This window comes from Saccostrea echinata, unplaced genomic scaffold (genome assembly GCF_033153115.1).
Source record: "Saccostrea echinata isolate AGI-Se365-2 ecotype Australia unplaced genomic scaffold, CSIRO_AGI_Sech_v1 ptg000034l, whole genome shotgun sequence".
NCBI lineage: Eukaryota > Metazoa > Mollusca > Bivalvia > Ostreida > Ostreidae > Saccostrea > Saccostrea echinata.
The window spans coordinates 3,287,113-3,309,993 of record NW_026889783.1 but is presented as its reverse complement, the minus strand read 5'-3'; the positions used below and the strand labels follow the sequence as shown (position 1 = coordinate 3,309,993).

At 33.9% G+C, this 22,881-nt stretch overlaps 1 protein-coding gene across 1 annotated transcript; it reads right to left on the bottom strand.

Moving 5' to 3' along the window:
• Positions 1-262: 262 nt before the first annotated feature.
• On the bottom strand, positions 263-22,734 carry LOC133199576 (zinc transporter 7-like). Its single transcript, XM_061335392.1, is given in 14 exon segments — positions 263-744; positions 1,185-1,324; positions 1,931-2,160; positions 12,055-12,251; positions 17,540-17,689; positions 17,987-18,077; positions 18,501-18,636; positions 18,853-19,026; positions 19,264-19,308; positions 19,450-19,576; positions 19,813-19,900; positions 20,121-20,234; positions 20,609-20,710; positions 22,585-22,734. Coding segments are annotated over 14 exon segments (2,037 nt in total). The 5' UTR covers positions 22,662-22,734; the 3' UTR covers positions 263-378.
• Positions 22,735-22,881: the final 147 nt, after the last annotated feature.

The following is a 22,881-nucleotide window of genomic DNA, read 5'->3' as shown; positions in this document are numbered from 1 at the left end:
TAAATGCAATTAAATAGTTGTTGTTCTTTGTTTCATTAAGCATTAACTGCCCTTTGTTTTGAAAAGTCTTGTAGGTGGTGAGACTGCTATCTTCCAATTTCAGAGGATAAAAACTATCCTCCAAAAATGATGGCCACCTAGACCAGTTTAATATGCCTGGTATTCCTGCTATTTCTACATCAGGGACCTTTAACCCAATCCTATTATTACTAGTCTGCTATTTTCTCCCCTTGAAAGAAGGAACTTGAGGGAAAAAAACTCCTTTTCACTGTAGGATGTTTATGCCAGTTTTTTGAAACTGAGAAATGGATCTTGAAAAATGTATAAGAAAGACAAATGGACAAATATGGGAGTAACTGCACACATTTAAACAAGGAATTATAACTCAACAGAAACTGCCTGTTCAGATTTATGTCTTTTTCTCTTTCTCTTTCTTTTCTTTTTCTCCTCATTATTAGGTTTCAGTTCAGGTTTCTTCTTCTTACTTTTCTTACAGGACAATGGATTTGGTCCTTTGATTTTCTTTTTCTTTTTCTTCACTATCACATTCTCTCCAAATGCCTGTATTTTTAGTTTCTGTATCACAGTCTGTTGATGTGAAGCAGGCTTAAGTTCCACCTTGGATTTCCTCTCTGCTACTTGCAGTGATGCCGGGGAAGGATTTTCTAACATTATGGCATTAAAAGCTATATACAGAATTGGTAGACCTGATCTGTTCCGTAGAACTTCTCTCAGAAGAGGATCCTTAAAGGAAAAGAAACTTCTCATAATGCTCCCTTCACTATTATGTTAAAAAATGTATCTATTTTTAAGGGTATACCAATATACTGAAATACTGGTATACTGCAATACACATAAAAATAGTATCATGGCATGAAAAACATATATACCTGCATATCAGGATATATCCCATATTCACTATTTTACTTTAATTTCTGAAGGGTTCATATGAAACAAAGTTGTAGCTTTTAATTTCTGAACCTTAATAAAGTAACTTTTCATTATAAACTTATGTTGTCACTTTGTTACAGATCTTATTAAATAGTGATGCTTCAAGAAATAATCTACATCTTTTATTCTTACACAATTTGATTGATAATTTCCCATTTCAAAACAGAGAAAATAAAAATGAAAGCTGATATATCTTGGTACCGGTATGTCAACTTCAAACAACACAGCGTTACCTGAGTGCCTACAATGTATTTGACTGTCTTTTTGGTTGTGTGTTGGATGCATTTATCAGCACCTTTGATGCTCTTTGAGTGACCGCATGGTGCTTTCTGATACTGCTGGAGTATCTTCAAGGGTCCATACAAAACAGAGCCTGGTACAAAGAGCATTTACATTAGTTCCTAGTATGTAACAGTACATTGATACACAAGAAGATTGTTGAATAGTTATTTCCCTTTCAGAGCAATATTTCTCAGCAAGTTTTCATATCATCAACATGTGCACTGTTCATAAGACCATTTCTAACCTTTCATCCATTTAACCTGAAATGTGCTGAAACCTACTAGCCCACATGTTCATGGGGTCTAACTGATGTGGATTTGTTAAGTAGATGTATTATTTCACATTGGAATTCAGGGAAACATTACAAAATATTTTGTTGTTTCTGGTGGAAGATAATTTTCTTTGAACATCCTGATGTTCCCTTGTAGGTTGACCAAACAGGAAATGCACAAAATGAGGAGGTCATTGAAAAATAAATAGTATACCATGATAGAAATATATGCTGCCCTTTGAAAAGGAATAGATATCAAACAAAAACAACAAAATAATTTATATTTATCTGAATATCATCTGTACTCTCAGATTACTACTTGAAATATGCTCTACAAGTAATTCAAAAAGTTAAACTGATAGCATCGTGCCAAATCTGCACTTTAACAACAGCAGTTAAATATAAATTAAAACAATAAAAGATTACCGAATGCTTCACACTCATCAAGGATACACTGTGTGGTACAGATATTGACCTCGGCTTCTAAGTACTTTGGCAGTTGTTCTCTAATGTTGATTTTCTGCTTCAGTGCAGCCCTACAAAATGTGCCGTCCACTATGACATGGTATGGCGGAGAGTATCCAAAGTTTTTCTTGTAAAACGCTAAAGACTTCCGCACCTGCTTCTGACGCTTGATACCCATGATACCTTCCTATCTGTATTGAAATAAATGAGCTTCAAAGAGAAAACAGTAAATCATGTTTCCATGTGGTCCAGTCCAGGATAATCCAGGATATATCAATATTTGCCAATGTCAATACCAAATTACTCTCAAGTCAAAGTTGATTTTTTTCTCATGAGAATGAGAGGATATAAGGATAATTTCTGATAAACAGGTTCTGCGGTTACAAACTCTTTGAATTTGTGATGTTGTTTTATTTAGCTATTCAAAATAGCTTGATTTATAGCTATATTTATATGCAATATTTTATTTATAAAAAGTATGTGACCACTCTTATTAAAAAATATAAACCTTTAAAAGGAACCAAAATCTAAGATAGTATAAAGATTGTTGCTTTTGAATACTTTTAGGCAAAAATATCTATTTCCACATGTTCCATGATTGGACTTTCATACCTTTTTACAGCTTAACATAAAACATCTCAATGTCTTGAGACATGATGATTTCTTTCACAACTCAACTGACAACAAGCTCATGAACATAGTAATCTACGTCAAAGAAACGCTTATCAAGAAGAAAATTCACATTTCAACAAGCGTGTATTTGAAACTGTCTTTACTTCCGCCATGGCGTCGGCGAGAAAGCATGGAAGTGCTCCAGTTCAATATGTTCAAATCGATGGCCTGGTATGGAATAGTTTGCGTCTTAACCACAATTAAAAGTTGACATTCCTTTTATCCTATATGTGTTTCTGTATTCAAAGCTCTGTATCGTCTTTTCTGCCACGAAATTCCCTCATTATAAATGTATTTCGAATTTCCTCGTAAATTAATTTCAATATTCATTATATATTTTGCCATTTTGAGCAAGAGTGGTTCTTCAACTGTATATAGAATATTTGTTTTCTTTGTCATTGTTTTGATTAAGCTATACGCTTGTAACCCCTTACCTTCTAACCTCCAGTGAAATATTATTCAAGGTTGTGTTAAAAATCATAAAACATTGTCAAGAAGAGGGAGCAGGTGGCACAGACCTAGTACAGGGGGTCCTCCTGGGATTGGTGGTGGATAATCGTCTAGAAATTACAAACTGTTTCCCATTCCCCAGACACAATGAAGAGGAGGACTTCGATGAAGGTACCATTATAACACCATGATTTTATAATATGTCACTATTTTTTGTCTTTCGTTGGGTAATTTACCAGGTCATGTCAATCCCCATGGAACAATGGGTAGAATATATGGCAAGAAATCAGGTAAAAGCTTTTTATAAAGGAAGGGAGAAAATATAAAGGCAAAGTTTCTGAAAAAGAAATGATCCAATAAAACTTTTTGAATATGAGTTTTAACATTGTATCAAACAACGGCAATAATTGTATGATCCTTTTCCATTTTGTCCAGTAGGAGAGAAAGCTATACATGCTATATGAAGACTACTAACATTGACTTGATGGAGTTGAACATGCATGCTTAAAGGATTTATCGCATGATTTTTCAAAAATCTTAATTTTATGAAAAGTATTGTCTACAACCTTGTTTATTAAAATTCTGAATACAATAAACATTGTTGAAAGCGTATTTTAAGAGATATTGACAGTTGAAATTCAAATACGGCAATATGCATATTTCACTCAGATTTCGACGAAATACTGCTCTGACGTCATAGGCGAAAATTCAGTGATAGAGAGATGAGAAGTTGCACACTATTTACGGAGTTATCAACGACAAATGCAGCTTAATTATGAAAAATGCTGAAAAAATTTATTCCTAACGTGATTTTCAATTACTATAGAAACATTAACTATTTCTAACGTATAAGAATTTTGAGATATTTTCATTTTTTATTCCAAACATTTAGAATCTGTAGCTCTGATTACGGCAATTTTTTGTGATTGGAAAATTATTTTTCAAGACCGCCATCCTTTACAAAACATATGAAGGCATACTTGCATAAATTAATATTATGTTAAAAATGAAGAATAACAAAGTTATATAATATTAAATTTGTGAATCAAATAAGTTAATACATGTGATAAAATGACAAATGAAATTGTATTGTGATGGCGAGTTTCTTCGTCTTTGGCGTGTCTCCCTCACTATCGTCACTGCTATTTTTACAATGTTAACGGATTTTTTAGATTATTCTTGCTGACAATTCTAAAATTTAAGGTTGGATATTAAATTTCATATCGATAAAATCAGAGATTTGACCGTCCATAACGAAGAAAATTCAGGTTGTATTGCGTATATTTTAGTAAGATTTACGTGAAGAGCTATCAGCCATTGTTGCCTTTGACGTCACAGGGTCACGTGATCGCTATCTAATTAACTTCGATTTTTAATTCAGGGGTTTTCATTTGAGTCAATAATTGAATAATTACCGCAGTTTATCCGCAGTAAAAACACAAAATTTTTTAAACTGTGGTCATAAGGAACGTTTTACGCTTTTAATTTCAAATGATTTGGAAACATGCGATAAGTCCTTTAAGTTAAAATCATTCGGCATTTAGCTGGCTTATATTTTATTGCTGATGTTTTCTTTACGATCGCAATAGACCCACCCACCCCATTCTGGGACTAACCCAATGAGTCTGTTTATTGGCTAATATCAGTTTTTAAATTGGCACCTAAGAAAATTTTGCCTGGCAACTAAAAATTTGCATTGACAATATAATTTATAGCTCACCTGAGCTGAAAGCTCAAGTGAGCTTTTCTGATCACATTTTGTCTGTAGTCCGTCTGTCTGTCTGTCTGTCTGTCTGTCTGTAAACTGTTCACATTTTCGACTTCTTCTCCAGAACCACTGGGCCAATTTCAACCAAACTTGCCACAAAGCATCCTTGGGTGAAGGGGGTTCAAGTTTGTTCAAATGAAGGGCCATGCCCTCTTCCAAGGGGAGGTAATAAAGAATAAGTGAAAAAGGGCCAGGAAAGATGAAACTCATGTGGAGGCATCCTCTGGTAGTGTAGATTCAAGTTTGTTCAAATCATGACCCCCAGGGGTAGGGCGGGGCCACAATGAACAATCAAAGTTTTACATAGAAATATATAGGAAAAAAATCTTTAAAAATCTTCTCAAGAACAGCAAAGCCATGATGAGTCTTATTTATATGGAAGCATCATCAGGTAGTGTAGATTCAACTTTGTTCAAATCATGACCCCCTGGGGTAGGATGGGGCCACAATGGAGGATTAAAGTTTTACATAGAAATATATAGGAAAAATCTTCTTCTAAAGAACAGCAAAGCCCTGATTGGTCATATTTATATGGAAGCATCCTTAGGCAGTGAAGATTCAAGTTTGTTCAAATCATGACCCCTGTGGGTAGGTTGGGGCCACAATAGAGGATCAAAGTTTTACATAGAAATATATATAGGAAAAATCTTTAAAAATCTTCTAAAGAAGAGCAAAGCCCTGATTAGTCATATTTATATGTAAGCATCCTCAGATAGTGTAGATTCAAATTTGTTCAAATCATGACCCCCTGAGGTAGGGTGGGGCCACAATGGAGGATCAAAGTTTTACATAGAAATATATTGGAAAAATCTTCTAAAGAACAGCAAAGCCCCGATTGGTTGTATTTATTTGGAAGCATCCTCAGGCAATGAAGATTCAAGTTTGTTCAAATCATGACCCCCTGGGGTAGGTTGGGGCTACAATAGAGGATCAAAGTTTTACATAGAAATATATAGGAAAAATCTTTAAAAATCTTCTTCTCAAGAACAGCAAATCTATGATGAGTCTTATTTATATGGAAGCATCCTTAGGTAGTGTGGATTCAAGTTTGTTCAAATCATAACCCCCTGAGGTGGGGGGGGGGCACAATGGAGGATCAAAATTTTACATAGAAATATACAGGAAAAATCTTTAAAAGATCTTCTTCTCAAGAACAGCAAAGCCCTGATTGGTCATATTTATTTGGAAGCATCCTTAGGCACTGAAGATTCAAGTTTGTTCAAATCATGACCCCTGTGGGTAGGTTGGGGCCACAATGGAGGATCAAAGTTTTACATAGAAATATACATAGGAACATATAGGAAAATATCATATCTTCTTCTCAAGAAAAGAAAATCATGTTTAGTCATTTTGATATAGAAGCATCCTCAGGTAGTATAGATTTAATTTTGTTAAAATGATGAACTAGGGGGGGGGCCACAATGGGGGATCAAAAGTTTTACATAAAAACATATACAGGTAACTCTTGATGGCTCGAACTTCGATCTCTCGAAGTTCTTGATCGCTCGAAGTGAGTCTCCGGTCCCGAATTTTTCCCCTATATAACTAAGCAAATTTACTCTTGATTTCTCGAACTCTTGATCTCTCGAAACCCTTGATCCCTCGAAGTCAAAATGCAGTCCCTCTATGCATATTCTATTAGAATTTACCCTCGATACCTCGAAGTGGCTCTGTGTATACAAGGTTATATAATTAGCACCTTTACCTGGACATTTAAATGGCCCCAGGTAGAAGACGCGGGTCTCAAGGAACGGCCGGGATGTTTATTTAGGTGACACTTATGCTGCAAGGTGATAATTGATTTATAATTAATCATATTTTGCCTATATGCTATTAAAATAATTATCATCGACTGTCTTACGATAATTTAGAGACACAGTGTCAGTGAAAAGTAGTAACTGATTAAAAGACGAAACACTAATTAAAGTTTTATTTCGAGTCAGTGTCAAACTTAAACGAAATATGAAAAAAGCAGAAACAGCCTCAATGTCAATATGACGACTATTATTGGACAAATACTTACAGAACTGCGTTCAATGATCATGATTAGAATAGTCAATACTATGTACGACGCTGTAAAATGTTGTTTTCATGTAACGAATGCGTAGTATGATGTCCGTATTTCAAAGAATAAATAAATATACATGGAATGTTGATATATATTTTTTGTTTTACTCAGACAAATAAAATATTCATCTAAATTACGAAAAAATATCGTTGTTTTATAAAAACCACGTGTAAAAGGTTAGCACTGCATGAAAATCATTACATCCGGTAAGACTAATTTTAAAACCTGTCAACAAACCCGGAAAATTCCGGACTCTTGAAAACTCGAACTCTTGATCTCTCGAAGTTTTTCCTCGGTCCCCCGGACTTCGAGGTATCGAGAGTTACCTGTATAAAAAAAATTCTTCTCAAGAACAGAAAAGATAGTTTTAGTCATATTGATATGGAAGCATCCTCAGGTAGTGTAGACTCAAGTTTGTTCAAATGATGACCCCTGGGATAGGGAGGAGCCACAATGGGCGATAAAATTTTTACAAAGGAATGTATAGGAAATATTTTTTTAAAAATCTTCTCAAGTTCAACAAAGCCATTTGTTATATTGACATGGAACTATCATCAAGTAGTTTAAAATTCAAACCCCTCCCCGGTAGTAATCTTTTCAATACTGAACTGGTTTACTGATTTGTGCTTTTGCCTAGCCAATGTGCTCAGGTGAGCAATGTGACCCATGGGCCTCTTGGTTTTTTTTTATTAGGAGCCAGCTGGCACCTGAATTTTAGAGGTCACTTAGAGGCCTGCTCTGTACCTGTGCGTTAAGTAGACTAAGTGCATGGTTATGATAAGCAAGTGGGTCTAGTATTACTAGTGTATCTTTCTAAATTATGAAATAAATGGCATCAGGGTCAGGGGTTCTGGTATAAGGGCATGGCTCTATTGATCATGTAGTGAAAAATTAATTTTTTGAAAATTTTCTTCTCTGTTCCTTAGGCATTTATAGGCAAATCAAGTACATAGTTGCAATGAGCAAGGGTTTTTATTAGATAAGTGGAATTCATTACCATTGGGACAGGGATTCTGGTGCTCAAGCAGGGTTATTATGTAGCAGTCATCATGTAGGGAAATTTTTACTCTACTTTAAGAGGTTATTCCCCTTTGATTATTCACCTATGACAACTAACTCCATTAATTGGCCTGTTGCATATGTATTTTATTTTGAATTTCTCTGCAGTTCAGTATCAAATGGAAATGATGAGGAACTTACGACATGTTAATATAGACCATCTCCATGTTGGCTGGTACCAGAGCACCTTGTTTGGTTCCTTCATCAGCAGAGCTTTCCTGGACTCTCAGTTTAACTATCAACACTCTATAGAGGAGTCTGTTGTCCTCATCTATGGTGAGACGGTGTTTTGTCAAAGTTATCAACATAGTAAAGATTTTTGTGTGAGAATTATGTTGTATACTCTGCTTTAAGTGGATATGCAAATTGCTGGAAATATGAAATTCTGATCTCTTTAATTATTTTTATGCCCCCATTATTGAGAATTTGGGGGCATATAGTTTTTGGCCTGTCTGTCTGTCTTTGTTTACCACAGTATTTTTTGTCGGTTTGATACACGGTACAAAATCTCCATTGTTCAGTTTAATTTTTGATCAGGATCATTATTCAGTCAGGTTTGGCCTTGGTAAAAACACAATACACAGCATGATTAAAATTTTAAAAACATGATTTTTGAAGAGTATATTCTTTTAATATTCAATATTCATTATAATCAATTTCTTCTAGTCAATTTTCACGTACTTAAAGTTACTGATTTCAGTGAAACAAGATTTCTGAAGAACAACTTTGAATTTGTTTCCTTCTATCAAAATGTATCGAAAATAACCAAATGGTGACAAAATTATACAATACCTATCGTATTCTGAAGAAGGTTCATCGTTTCACCCCCTATAATTTTGACCTTGACCTTTGAGTTTGATCTACTTTTGAAAAACATTAAACTTGGCAATAACTTTTGATTGGTTGGCGCCAGCACTTTCATATTTCCATGAACATTCTCTGTGACAAGACCTTTCTTTGTGTACCAACATTTTTGACCTCTTGATTTTGACCTTAGAGTTTGACCTGCACTTGAGAATTTTTAACCTTGGCCATAGATGTCATCAGTTTTTCACAAACACATCTTGTTTTCTTCTGCAACATTTAAACATTGTTTTCAGTATAAAGTTTCATTAATTAATCATACCAAGTACATGTATCAAATTTCTAATGAAATTGTAACAGAAGTGAGCTGATGAAACACCTAGTAGGCTAGTACATTTGAGAAGATATCCTCAATTATTCATTCTGATACATTTTCACTTTTTCTACAGACCCACTGCGTACAACACAGGGGTTCCTTGCCTTAAAGGCATATCGCCTGAAACCAGAAATGATGGATTTCTATGGAGAAGGGGACTTCACCCCAGAGGCCATACAAGCAGCGAACATTAGCTTTGAATCCATGTTTGAGGAGATACCAGTTCAAGTCAAAAACTCACATTTGGTCAATGCTCTGTTGTGTGAAATTGATGAATGTCCAAAGTCCAGAGAGGAAGAAACTTGTAACTTCTTGGACTTAGCCACAAGGTTTGTGTGCTAAAGTTGTTTAAATTTTAATACCAAATACCAGTGTAGCGGTTTGGGCTATGGGGACCTTGGATATCAGTCTGGATAGCTCAGTGGTTTGAGCACCTGACTAGTAATGCAGGGGTCCCAGTTCGATTCCTGGTCCAGCTATAATTTTAGTTTAATAAAGATCAACACACAATAATCTGAACTAGTATATTAGCTGAAGTTTTATTGATTAATTCTTGTGGTGTATAAAAACAGGCAACATATACAAGATATTGTCTTTCATTTGTTTTAGCTCAATGCTTGAGAAGAACTTGAGACAGTTAATGGGCTGTGTTGATGAAGTGGCAATGGATGCCAACCGTTTTCTTAACTATCAGAGACAGTATCAGAAACAGCTAATTCAGAAACAACAGTACCTGCAGAAAAGGGTATACAAAAGTCCTGTGTAGTATGCTATAATTTAGGGCTGTGTGTCATGTTTAGTATGCAATAATTTAGGGCTGTGTGTCGTGTTTAGTATGCTATAATTTAGTGCTGTGTGTCTTGAAGGGAAAAAATATCACAATAATGCAGAAAAATATTCCAGAATATCATGATCTATCAAGTTCTTACATTTACTGGTTTTTAGCTCACCTGAGCTGAAAGCTCAAGGAGCTTCTATGATCACCGCTTATCCATTGTTCAACCGTCTAGCTTTCTGTCTGTCCAATTGTCTGTAAACTTTTCACATTTTTGACTTCTTCTCAAGAACCACAAGGCCAATTTCAACTTAAGTTGGCACAAAGCATCCTTGGGTAAAGGGGATTCTAAATCATTCAAATGAAGGGCCACATCCCCTTGTAAAGGGAGATAATCATGAAAAGGCAAAGATAGGATATGGCCATTGAAAAATCATTTATTTTAGAACCATTGGGCCAGAAAAAGTGAAACTTAGGTAGAAGCTTCCTGAGGAAGTGTAGATTTAAAATTGTTCAAATCATGACCCCACGAGTGGGGCCATAATAGGGGATGAAAGTATCACATTGAAATATACATGTATAAGCAAAATCTTTTTAAAAAAAATTTCTCAAGAACCACCAGATCAGAAAAAAACACTCAAGAACCACTGGATCAGAAAAGAAACTTTCAAGGATGGTTTTTAAGGAAGTTAGATTCTAAATTGTTCATATCATGCCTTCTGGGGTAAGGGTGAGGCCACAATAGGAAATGAAATTTTAACATTGAAATAATCTTGATTTCATAATTTCTTTATCAGAAAAATATAATTCTAATAGCCCTCTGTACTTTCTTAAACCAAGATTAAAGCAAAAAAATGATAATAATAAAAGAAATCTTTTAATTTTTTTTTTTAGCTCACCTGAGCTGAAAGCTCAAGTGAGCTTTTCTGATCACCCGTTATCCGTCGTCCGCCTGTCCGTCCGTCTGTCTGTCTGTCCGTCTGTAAACTTTTCACATTTTTGACAACTTCTCAAGAACCACGGGGCCAATTTTAACCAAACTTAGTACAAAGCATCCTTGGGTGAAGGGGAGTTTAAATTATAAAAATGAAGGGCCAAGTCCCCATCAAAGGGGAGATAATCAAGATAATACAAAAATTGGGTGGGGTCATTAAAAAATCTTCTTCTCAAGAACCACTGGGCCAGAAAGGCTGAAACTTATGTGGAAGCATCCTGGGATAGTGTTGATTCTAAATTGTTCAAATCATGACCCCCGGGGTAGGGCGGGGCCACAATAGGGAATCCAAGTTTTACATTGAAATATGTAGTAAAAATCTTTAAAAATCTTCTTCTCAAGAACCACTGGGCCAGAAAGACTGAAACTTATGTGGAAGCATCCTTGGGTAGTGTAGATTCTAAATTGTTCAAATCATGACCCCTGGGGGTAGGGCGGGGCCACAATAGGGAATCCAAGTTTTACATTGAAATATGTAGTAAAAATCTTTAAAAATGTTCTCCTCAAGAACCACTGGGCCAGAAAGACTGAAACTTATGTGGAAGCATCCTTGGGTAGTGTAGATTCTAAATTGTTCAAATCATGACCCCTGGGGGTAGGGCGGGGCCACAATAGGGAATCCAAGTTTTACATTGAAATATACAGAAAAAATCTTTAAAAATCTTCTTCTCAAGAACCACTGGGCCAGAAAGGCTGAAACTTATGTGGAAGCATCCTGGGGTAGTGTAGATTCTTATTGTTCCAATCATGACCGCTGGGGGTAGGGCGGGCCACAATAAGTACTAGAAGGGGGGGGGGGAGAGAAATTAGGTGAAAAACAGCAAGGCCAAAGTTACTCAGGTGAGCGCTGTGGCCCATGGGCCTCTTGTTTAATTTCTTTTGGATTTTTAATGAGTTTTGCAAGTACTCTTAATTTGTAAACTAAAAAATGCACATACTTCTGGAAAATATTGAGAGAAAAAATTGATTCCTTTATGTATTGATGTTTCAGATCAACTCCTATGCACCACAATTTCATGTTTCAATGCATTGTTACACCCCTAATATCAATCATACTTATCAGAAACTTTAAGAGTGCTGCTGCTTTACAGGGAGGTAACTTTTCATTTTTTTTTTTACAGCAACAAGAGAATCAGCAAAGAATATCTAAAGGGGAAGCTCCACTACCAGAGGAGGACATTAACAAAATCTTCAAGCCTATCCCTACTCCAGCCCGATTGGACAGTCTGCTCTTGGCAGGACAAATTAATAATTATTGTCACCAAATTGAGGAGTTTGCCTCCCAGAGTTTTGGAAAACTGTTCATGGCAGAGAGTCTGCAGAGTGAATCTAAAGAAAGCTAAATTATTTTTCCATTTACAAAAAAAATGCTTCTGTAATAAATGTCAGAATACTTTGTATGTTTTTGTCATTTATTTTTCTTCTGAACTTGTGTACAAAATTGGGTAATATTTCCATTTAGTACATGTGTATTACATGTAATAAGCTATTTGAAAAAAAAGTTACTTGCTCTTTTGAAGGGGTTTTCAGTTAAAGAGGCTTATATGCATATATATGTAACCTTAAATCCAGATCTGTCCTCTACATAGAAATATTACTTAATTTTTCAATAGTTTTGTATAAAAGTGATGTCTTGTATGCCATCATATACACTGTCTTAAAATTCAAACACCAAGAAAATTTTAACTAATGATATCACCCCTCACCCCCTTTACATTTTAATACCAAATTTGTACATTTATAATGTGGTAATACAGTGAAACTTTTCTAATCCGGGCACACTGATTCCAAAGAAATTGGCTGGATTAAACAACATTCCAGATTAGACAACATTTTGAAAAGGGACTACACATCGTATTATGCAAGATTTCAGAATACACGAGGTCCAGGTAGAACAAGTCTCGCTGTTATAGAATGCTTATAGCTTGAGGTTGTGTCCTGACCTTCACCAATGTGAGCAAGTTCAAGGTCACCTGTAGAGTATAATTATTGCCTTGTCGATAACTTTCAAATGGAGAAATGGAAGATTAGATTACTTTTGAACTTAGGGTGTATCCCAACTTGAACCAAGGACATTTGGTAAAATTTAAGGTCAATTGAAAATAGAGCTCACATAATAGGAATAATACCCGAATAATGTAAAATACTTTTGTCATACAATTTTTTTTAGGAGGTTATGATTCATTCAAGTAAAACACATTTTTTAATGCTATTGTTAACTTGACAGCCATTCTACAAAACTCACAGACAAAAAGACCAGGCCTGGAGGTTATAAAACTTTTTGAGTACGTACTCTGTGCTCAAACTCATACTCCCTACTCCAAATCCATACTCATGCTCCAAAATTCCACTCTCAGTTGTATATAAATTTTGAGTATGTTTATGGTATCGGAGAATGGAGTATGAGTTTGAGCATGGAGTATGTACTTAAAAATTTTTATAACCTCCAGGACTGATTTTGCCAAGTGCAAACATTTTAGTCTTTTTTTTTAACACTTTTCTTATGTTGGTTTCTGATCCACATTCTTTAGGTACAAAAGGGCTATAAAAAACTTGGGTTATTGTTATTTCAATTCTGTTTTTTTTTTTCTGAAAACTGATCTATTTAAAAATGCTGCATCTGAATATTAAATATCGCAAAAAGGAAATTGGGTGATTGGAAGCAGGTATACCACAGTCTACAACTGCAAGAGGTTTTAATGTTGCACAAAGCACCATATCTAACCTGTAAAACAGATACCAAGTGCATGGTATGACATTGATCGCCAAAAATATGGCAAATCATGGATAACACCAGCAGCACAGGATTGCTTCAGTGGTTTGCATGATTTTCAATAAAGCTTCACAATGGCGTCATCTACAGCATAAGCTGTCCTTGAAGTGCATAGAATATCTTAAACAAGACTGTTTGTAATCGACTACAGGATGCTGAAATTATCGCCAGACGTCTTATTCATGCCATTGTTCTGACCCCACAACACTGCAATTATCGACTTCAAAGGTCTCAGACCAACAGAGTATGGCCACAGCAACACTGCTGAACAGTTTAATTTTAAGGTACTAGTCCATATTGTTTAATTGCAAAGCATGATGTTAGAATCAGCATAAGCTTCCTAATAAACGTTTTACAAAATACTGCCTCTAGGAGGATAAGTTTGGTGGTGCTAGTGTAATGATGTGGAAGTACAGTGTATATTGCAACTAGATGTAATGATTTCATTCAAATTCAAAGGACTTTGACAGAAAATTGTATTCTTACGATGTTCTACCTGCACATGTTTTTCCAATATTGCAGCATCCTGGAGTTGTATTTCAATCTTACAATACACAGCCACATACAGCTTGTTTGACATTCGCATTCTTGCAAAGCCACAGCATCCAGTTATGCCTTGGTCATCTAAATCGCCAGATTTATTAAACCCATTGATCATGCATTGGACAAAATGGATAGGCATATCTGCAAAAAACAATCACATCCCCAGACTCTGCAACAGCTGACCAAAGCTCTACATTAAGAGTGGTATAGCATTCCCATACTGTTTGTAATACACTCATTTAATGTGTCCATTGGGATGAGGCTTTTAGGGTATCATTGGTGTCTGTAGGGGGGCATACCAGATATTAATCTTTAATGACCTTGAACTGTCTATGATAGTAAATTCTTGAGTAATTATGACATTTAGATTGTAGACCTATTGTTTACCACATTTCTTTACCATCAATACATCATTCTATTAAATAATCTTTCTATTCAATTCTTAATGTGTCTCAGAAATTTTTCTATGTGTTTCTTTTTTTGAAGAGTATAATTTTGGTCCATAGCTTTCTAATGGATTAATATAAATTAATTTTCCATGCACCATCAACCTTAACTGTATATTTCAACGTTGATGGTTAATGTCATGTTAACATATTAAAGTCCATACATTTTTACAAATAATTTGAGGATATAGCTGCACCACGGCTATTACTGTACAGTAGAGAAAATGCCTTGCAGGAATATTGAACTAGAAACTAATTAAATTACACATTTTGAAGATGATATTGCAAACCAATATTGAGAAATTGAAGACTGTTTTCCCTCATATGAACCATGAAAAAGTTGACTCTTTCTGAGGCAATTGCATCTTCTAAGGCCTTTCTAACAAGCTTGGAAAAATACCTCGAAGTATTTTACATAACTGGATGTATTTTTTTTTTTACAAAATGGAGTTACTTCCTATTTATGAAAGTATAGAATAGACAGAGTTGATTGTACCTTCTGTAGTATACTTGAGCATTTGTGTGTGTTGAAGGAGGGATTATTTGAATTTACCAGGGTATTAGCTCGTCTGAGCCAAAGGCTTATTCTTTGGAATAAGGCTATATCTAAACATTTCAGATAATAAGCTTTGTAATCATCCATCTTTGTCAGTTTATGCATACAGGGTTCTCAAAGTGTATTAACAAAAAGTAGGTCATGGTGACCTACCAGGTACTTTTGGAATTTCAAGGCCATATCTAAATATTTAGGATACTAAGAGGCTTGGAGAAGAAGTGATAAAGTTGTACAATTTATCAGAAGAGTGATTCTTGGGCCTGTTGTACCATAAGAGATGCTTCAACATTTCACTAACTCAGGATGGAGATATACTGCTTTTTTAGAACACAGGGATTAATGTTGTTACAATATTCTATGTAAATGTACCATTCCCAAATATTCATTTACTCAAGGGCCATGATTTGAACAAAATTTGATGTATACTAAATTGGTAGAGGGTTATTATACAATTAATTACCCCTTATGAGGTCAACATGGTGAAATAAGGACCCTCGACCTGGCCCCCGAGGTGACCTGACCTGACTGAGGCCGCGTAGTTCATATTTCACACAAATATTACTTATTTTAAAGTGTGACATGACCTTGACCCAAGGTCATTCCTGCAAGTTAAAGGTCACTGGAAGAAAAAGTGTAAAATTTTTGTTGGAAGTTGAAACTTCAAAGATTATTTGTGAGCTAAAAGTATGCCATAACTTCGACCCAAGAAAAAGTGTGCCAGATTCTTAATTTTCTGATGGAGAATCACTAGATGTCCATATTTCACTCAAAGACTTATGACCAGAGCATGTGTCATATTTTTTAACCAAGGTCACTTTGGCAAGTTCAGGTCAAAAATTGCAAATTAGCACCTTTTAAAAATTGCAGCAGGGTGTATTATTTTGTGAGCTCACCCCAAGTACTTCTAGTTAAGACTGGTTCCTGTATACAACTGTGTATATATATAAGACTTAGATCATTGATTTTTACACTTTATGTGATACGGACCACTTAATTCCATTGTACTACCTTGGAATAAAAACAAATCAATCACAAAATAAAATTTTATTTTAGCGTAAAAGCTGTGCTATTATGGCACCAGCACCAATTATGAATTATATACAAATATATACACAGAGGCCCATTTATGGTAGACTAGATTCTTAACAGTAGTAATCATCAACAAATTTGTATTAACATCTTGTACTTTTTCAAAAGTACACAAACATATAATTAAAAATTTATGAGTTGCACAATTATATCTTAAGACATGTAAAAAAAAAATTTTTTTACAGAGTAAAAGAATATTTTTATCTAAAATTTTAAAAAAGCTTGGATACATGGGGTTAAAATTACCTGGTTTACAAGAAAACCATACAATATAATTCTGTCTAGATTACCCCCAAAAATCCAAGTGTTCAGACATCATCAATATCTGTTGTAAGTATCTGCCAAATATTCATCCGATTAGAAATGTAAAATATGTGTCAGGTAAAGTTTCACACAACCCTCATAAACACCAACACAGATCTTTGAAACATATGGCAGTGATTCTGTTTTTAGTAATGCAATACTTTCTCAGTACGTATTTTGCAGGTGAACGTTTAACAGTACCCTGCTTTTTGTTTTACTAATGTAAATGATGTACATGGCATATGAATAAAGAAAATTCTATTTATACTACATGACATTCATCCATCCATCCTTGCTATGTAAATGCTGAAAGTAAACTTAATAAATAAGCACCTTATAAACCATACACAACATCAGACTTACACATAATAATGACAAACATTTCATGATTCTCTCTCTCTCTCACTCTCTCTTTCTAAGCTCTGACATTGACAACTGAATGAAGAAGACACCAGTCCTCCTTATCTTTAAGACTGGCAATCCATGGACCAGAGACAGCTCTCTATTTTAAGACAATCAGAAAATCCCAGACGTGACTAAGTCTATAAAGCCCCCACAGTATTGGCACCTGTAAAGTTGGTCCCCCACCATACTCGGCTCGGTTACAGTGACTGACAATTGACATTTGATGCACTGTCAGAAAGTTAAGTTACCTAGTAATTTCTACAGAATTTTGTTAAGTTTACAACCCTTTGCAGGACAGCCATCACTTAGTTCTCATTTATTGTTCACAGGAGTGCATCACATTGGTGTGGCATCTATTTGTACATACAACTGTCTTACACCAACCTGAAAGAAAATGAAGTTTTACACAATGTAGATATTTTCTGTAGATATTAAAATATGTATAAAGTTGTTACAAACAAATTTTTAGGGATCTTTTTTCCCACTCACCTGTGTGAAGATGTTATGTGTCTGACTTAAGATGTATCGAGTATCTGCATTCATGGCTACCTCTAACTTAATGGTCCCTATATACACTTCACTACATAATGTCCAAAAATGAGGTTCCTGAACACTGTATACCCCATCTAACTGTGACACCTAAAGCAGAGAAAAAAGAGTTTCCAAATACAAATTTAATAAGCATTTAATTAACATCTACTAAAAATCAAACACTGGAAATCAGAAACTTCAAAGACTGTTAGGTCAACTGTGCCCTGGCTTATTTACTCCCAAATTTTCTAAAATAGTCTCTGTTTTATGATTTTGTGTAAAGTCTATATAGATATACATATATTTCTTGGATAAATGATATTGACACTGATTAAAATACATATTCATTATATCATTTAATATTATTCCAAACCCAAGGAGGGTTTTATTTTTAGGGTTTCTTACTCTTTGGTAACAACCAGGTAATATATGGTCTAGTTCTCTGGGTGTGCGCTGCATTAAAACTCCTACAGAATCTCGTAACAATGGCAACACACTGAAAAAAAATCAGAATTTTAAGAAAATATATTTTAGATTTTCAAGATTAAAAAATAGCTCTTCATAAATCAGTAGACTACACTGCACAAATTAAACTAAAACACAACATTTACATTAGATTTCTTTTTACAGAAGTTGTGTGAACTAAATGATTACAAATACATGCACAGTAAATCACGCTTAAAGCAAACATGCTTATAATGAATTTACGCTTACAGTGAAGTGATTTTCCTTCACCATGGTTTTAAAATGTATTATGAACATAACAAATATAAGCAATTATGTTTATAATGAAGCAAAATTTTCGTCCCTGGAACTTCGCTATATGCATGACGCACTGTATAATAAGCCATAAGAATTTGGATTCTACTTGTAAGAATTTCTACCAACAGAGCAATGGCAACACCTAACAAAGACAGACCTTATAATAATGAGAGTAGCAATGAACATGGAACACACAGGGTCTGCAATCATCCAGCCAAAGTAATATATAAGTATGGAGGAGATGATCACTCCTACACTTCCTAATGTGTCAGCCAGTATATGTAAAAACACACCTGCAGAGAAAAAAAAATCATTTCAATCCTAAGCATTAAAGAGAAAAGTCATTTTAAAAAACAGTTACATTCCTAATAATTTAAGCAAGCATTTTCTAACAGAACAACATCTAAGTCATGATTTTTTTTAAAATACATAATTCTTAAATCAAACTTCTGATGCCAGTTGTAGATAAATTAATTACATGTAATACAAGGCAAAAGTGAGTTATCTACCCTGCATGATCTGGGCCTGTGATGCTTTTGCTGTGTTGTGGGAGTGACCATGACTCTCTCCGCCATGGGAATGGCCATGACCTTTACTCTCATGGGAATGACCATGACCATGTCCTGAATGTGAATGTCCATGACCTGAATCATGTGAACTATGCGAATCATGGGTATCCAAACCTGTAATAAGCATTAACAAAATTACTGGCAAATTTTAGTCAGCCTGGCTGTATTATGTCCAAAGTTTTTTCAACACTTTATGTTCCGCTCAAACACAAAAACAAAACACAGAAAACATACTGTTACATGTATTACTTTTACAGCTAATGGGAATTTAAACTGACAAAAACTTTCATACATGTAAATTTGAAGGATTTAGATCCCTTTAGCTAAATACAGAACTACAAAAGTACTCACCAAGTCCATGACTGTGCCCATGACCTCCATGAGAATGACCATGATCTAAACAATTATAATTATTCAAAATATAAAAAAAGCAAGAATGGGATGGACATGTATCTTCTTTCAAACAAAATTTTACATAAATTAATGAGAAAAAAACATTGTATCCTACGAATAAGTAAAGTAAGAAGAATAGATTACCTCCCCCTGCATGAGAATGTCCATGTCCATGCTGAAAAGCAAATATCCCTATAAGGTTGACAATGAAGCCAGCCACTGATACAATGAAAAGACGCTCATGTTTCACTTCTGGGGGCTCCACCATACGCTGAAAAGAAAACATTTACAGCTATACATGAAAAGATCATAGTCTGCACTGGATCAAAACCAAAGATTTATTTGCCATGTAAATTCTCAAATAAACTATTCATTAATAAAATAGACATGTATAATTGAAAATGTGTGTGTTTTCTGTTGTACTAACACTGCTTATATTTATAATAAATGCAATAAACTGTTTATGAAACGTAAAACTAATAGCTAGATTTAATGAAGTGTTGTTACCTCAATGGCTTCTGAAAATATAAAGAACCCAATGAAGAGAAGAAAAAGTCCATTCACAAATCCAGCTAAAACTTCAGCCCTAACATACCTAAAAAGATCAGAGAAATAATCTCACTTTACTATTCATTTTATACATGAATTTATGTTATATCAGAAACACCAATACTACAAAGTTTACCATGTGTACAATATCAAATACATGTATAGATAGCAATCACAACAATGTAATTATTAAAACATTATTTCGTTGATTATAGACATAACTGTTTTGATTGGAACTGCAGTAAATGAAGTCAAATTAAATTTACCCGTAAGAGAAGGCATCATTTGATCGCCATCTTGAAATAACAGAAGCAGCCAGTCCTGCTAATAGGGCAGTGCAGTCAAAAAACATGTGGAATGAATCAGAAATCAGCCCAAGACTGTAAGGAAAATACAATTCTATTAACATCCATATTTCTTTCAAGTTTTCTTTTCTTCTTTTATTCTTTGGTGTAACTATGAATACAGGTAAGTTTTCTATAAATATATAAAATAATGTTGAAAGTCATATAATTTCTTGCCAAAAAAATTAATGCAATGTTTAACTTTCAGAGAATGAAATTTTAACAACTGATTTTTGCCAGCTATAGGTTAAATGTAAAATGTACTTTAAATTTCCAAATCAAATAAACAGGGCATGTAATTATTAATAATTAATTAATAATAAGTTTCTTGTTCTACTAAAATCACTCTGATGATGCTTTCAACACTTTTGTTGCTTTCACTTCATTTCAACATTTCTTTGCAAACATACCTGTTTGTCCAAACCCCATAAAAAAGTTCCACAAAGGCAAATGATAAGTTCAACAATAGAAAACAGAAAATATTCCTTGAAGTTTTCTCTGCAAATATCATCCTGTTAAAAAATGATAAAAATATATTAAACTTTCATACCTCAGTGTACAATATTAACAAGTCTTAAGCATCATTGTATAAATAACATTTTCATATAAATGTATTTATGTCCAAGAGATCAGAAAAGGTATGTGTGAAAATTAAGCTTGTTGACAACGCTGTTCATGCTTGGATGTTGCATGTGACCTTGAAATATCAGTTGGAAGCTCTTTTCTTAAGTAATAAATGATTTCATTTTTAGAACAGTATATATGAATTATCAAAAACCCATAATCTATTAAAAACACCAGAAAGTGAAGTTTTAATACATTTAAGTCATGTCTTGATGTCAGGGTGCTGGGGTTTTTTTTGTTTGGTTTTGTTTGTTTGTTTTTGGGTTTACAACAATAACAATTATTACTCATATTATCCAGTTCAACACAACATTGTGCCACCATTTTGTTTATATGGAAGTAAAAAAAAATATGAAGTAGTGCAAAGTTATTTCTTTTTCCACGATTTTTTTTTTTTTTTTTAATTTCATTGATTTTGGAAATAGTATTCAATAATTGATGCTGGGGGACCTTTAGTGATCAACTTTTAATTCCTACATGAGGATAATAACATAAAAAATTTATGTTTAACATGTGGTAATGGGCATTAAGTTTATGGTTTAAATCCCTAAGATACATAAATAATTGGTGCTGTTGTGTTCTGTTAAGATTTGATGAAATTTAGAATATTTAATACAAAAACACCTCTTCTTGTCTTACATTATCTTTACTTATTTTTATTGTCTATTATATTCAACCTCAAAATATCAAACTGAATACTAGCATAGTTGCTACAGTCTTAAATTTGATTATTATATATTATAAGGCAAGATGATGTTTTGTCATGCTTTAAATGTCATATCTTTTGACATTTCTTGAACTCTGGGACTTTATACACTGTAATACTATCTTATGGAATCATGATATTTGTCCTTTAAATATGTATATTTTCACAAAAAAAATCTGTATCATTTAGCGGTCCTACTAAACGCTAGTACGATAGAGTACTTTAGAGTACGCTAGTAAAATTTAATAATTTAATGCAATTTAACTACTTTTTGTATGTTTTTCTACTTTAGTTAAACATAATGAATATATATTTTAAATAAGATTTGTATGTTTTCCTTATTTTAGGAGTTATTTCAAATTCTGATTTCAGGTGACAGTTTATCGTTTGATCCCGATCTAATTTAACTTGAACATGTTGAAATGTTTCATTGTTAATGTAAAAAATATTTATATAGGGCAATAAATTTAATTTTTGATAGAATTTAGTTGAAGTTAGTAAGTCTGAAACAAAATATTAATCGAGATCAGAGTGTTAATAATCTTTAACAGTTTAATGCATTGAATCATGAATGTTATTTTCTTGTCAAAATAGTGCTAAAAACAAGTATTTTGAAATAAATATTGCAATATTAGTTTATAATAATGTTTAATCAAGTTATATTTACATAAATAAACAATTTAATTGCATTAAACTACACATTTTTTCTAGCGTACTCTAAAGTACTCTATCATACTCTGTTTAGTAGTACCCATCATTTAGTAATAAAATGTCTGAAATGTGTCAGTATTCCTGAAAATATAGTTTAAAATAAATTATGCATGTTATGATAAAGGAACTAGTAACATAATGAATCTATACGTACAAAGTAGAAATAACTAATTTATAAAAGTTATCTGTGGAGCAAATTTCTTAAGTGTATAAACATTATAAACACCACAGTGCCATACATCTGCGTACGTTGAATACACCTAAGATGAAATAATAACCTAACACATGTTGCATGTTGTAAACATATGCCATGCCTACTGAGGAAGATAAACAGGTTATGTTTACCTCATCCATCCCAAAACTTTTTCTTTGATTCTAGATCCAGGTCGGTAGCCCCCATCTCCTTTGTGAAGTGGTAACATATTTTTCTGTACAAAGTTTCAAATAACTGTTACAGACGATGTAACCATCCGTGTGCTACCGGTGTCGTGTCACTCCAGGCTCGTCTTGCTTGAGAGTTGTTACACAGTGACACTTTCGTATTTTATGATTTATTAACTATCTGTCCGTAGTTGCAATATTTACTTCTACCTTCAATAAATTTAATTATTCAAAATGTTTTATTCTAAAAGTAATATATGA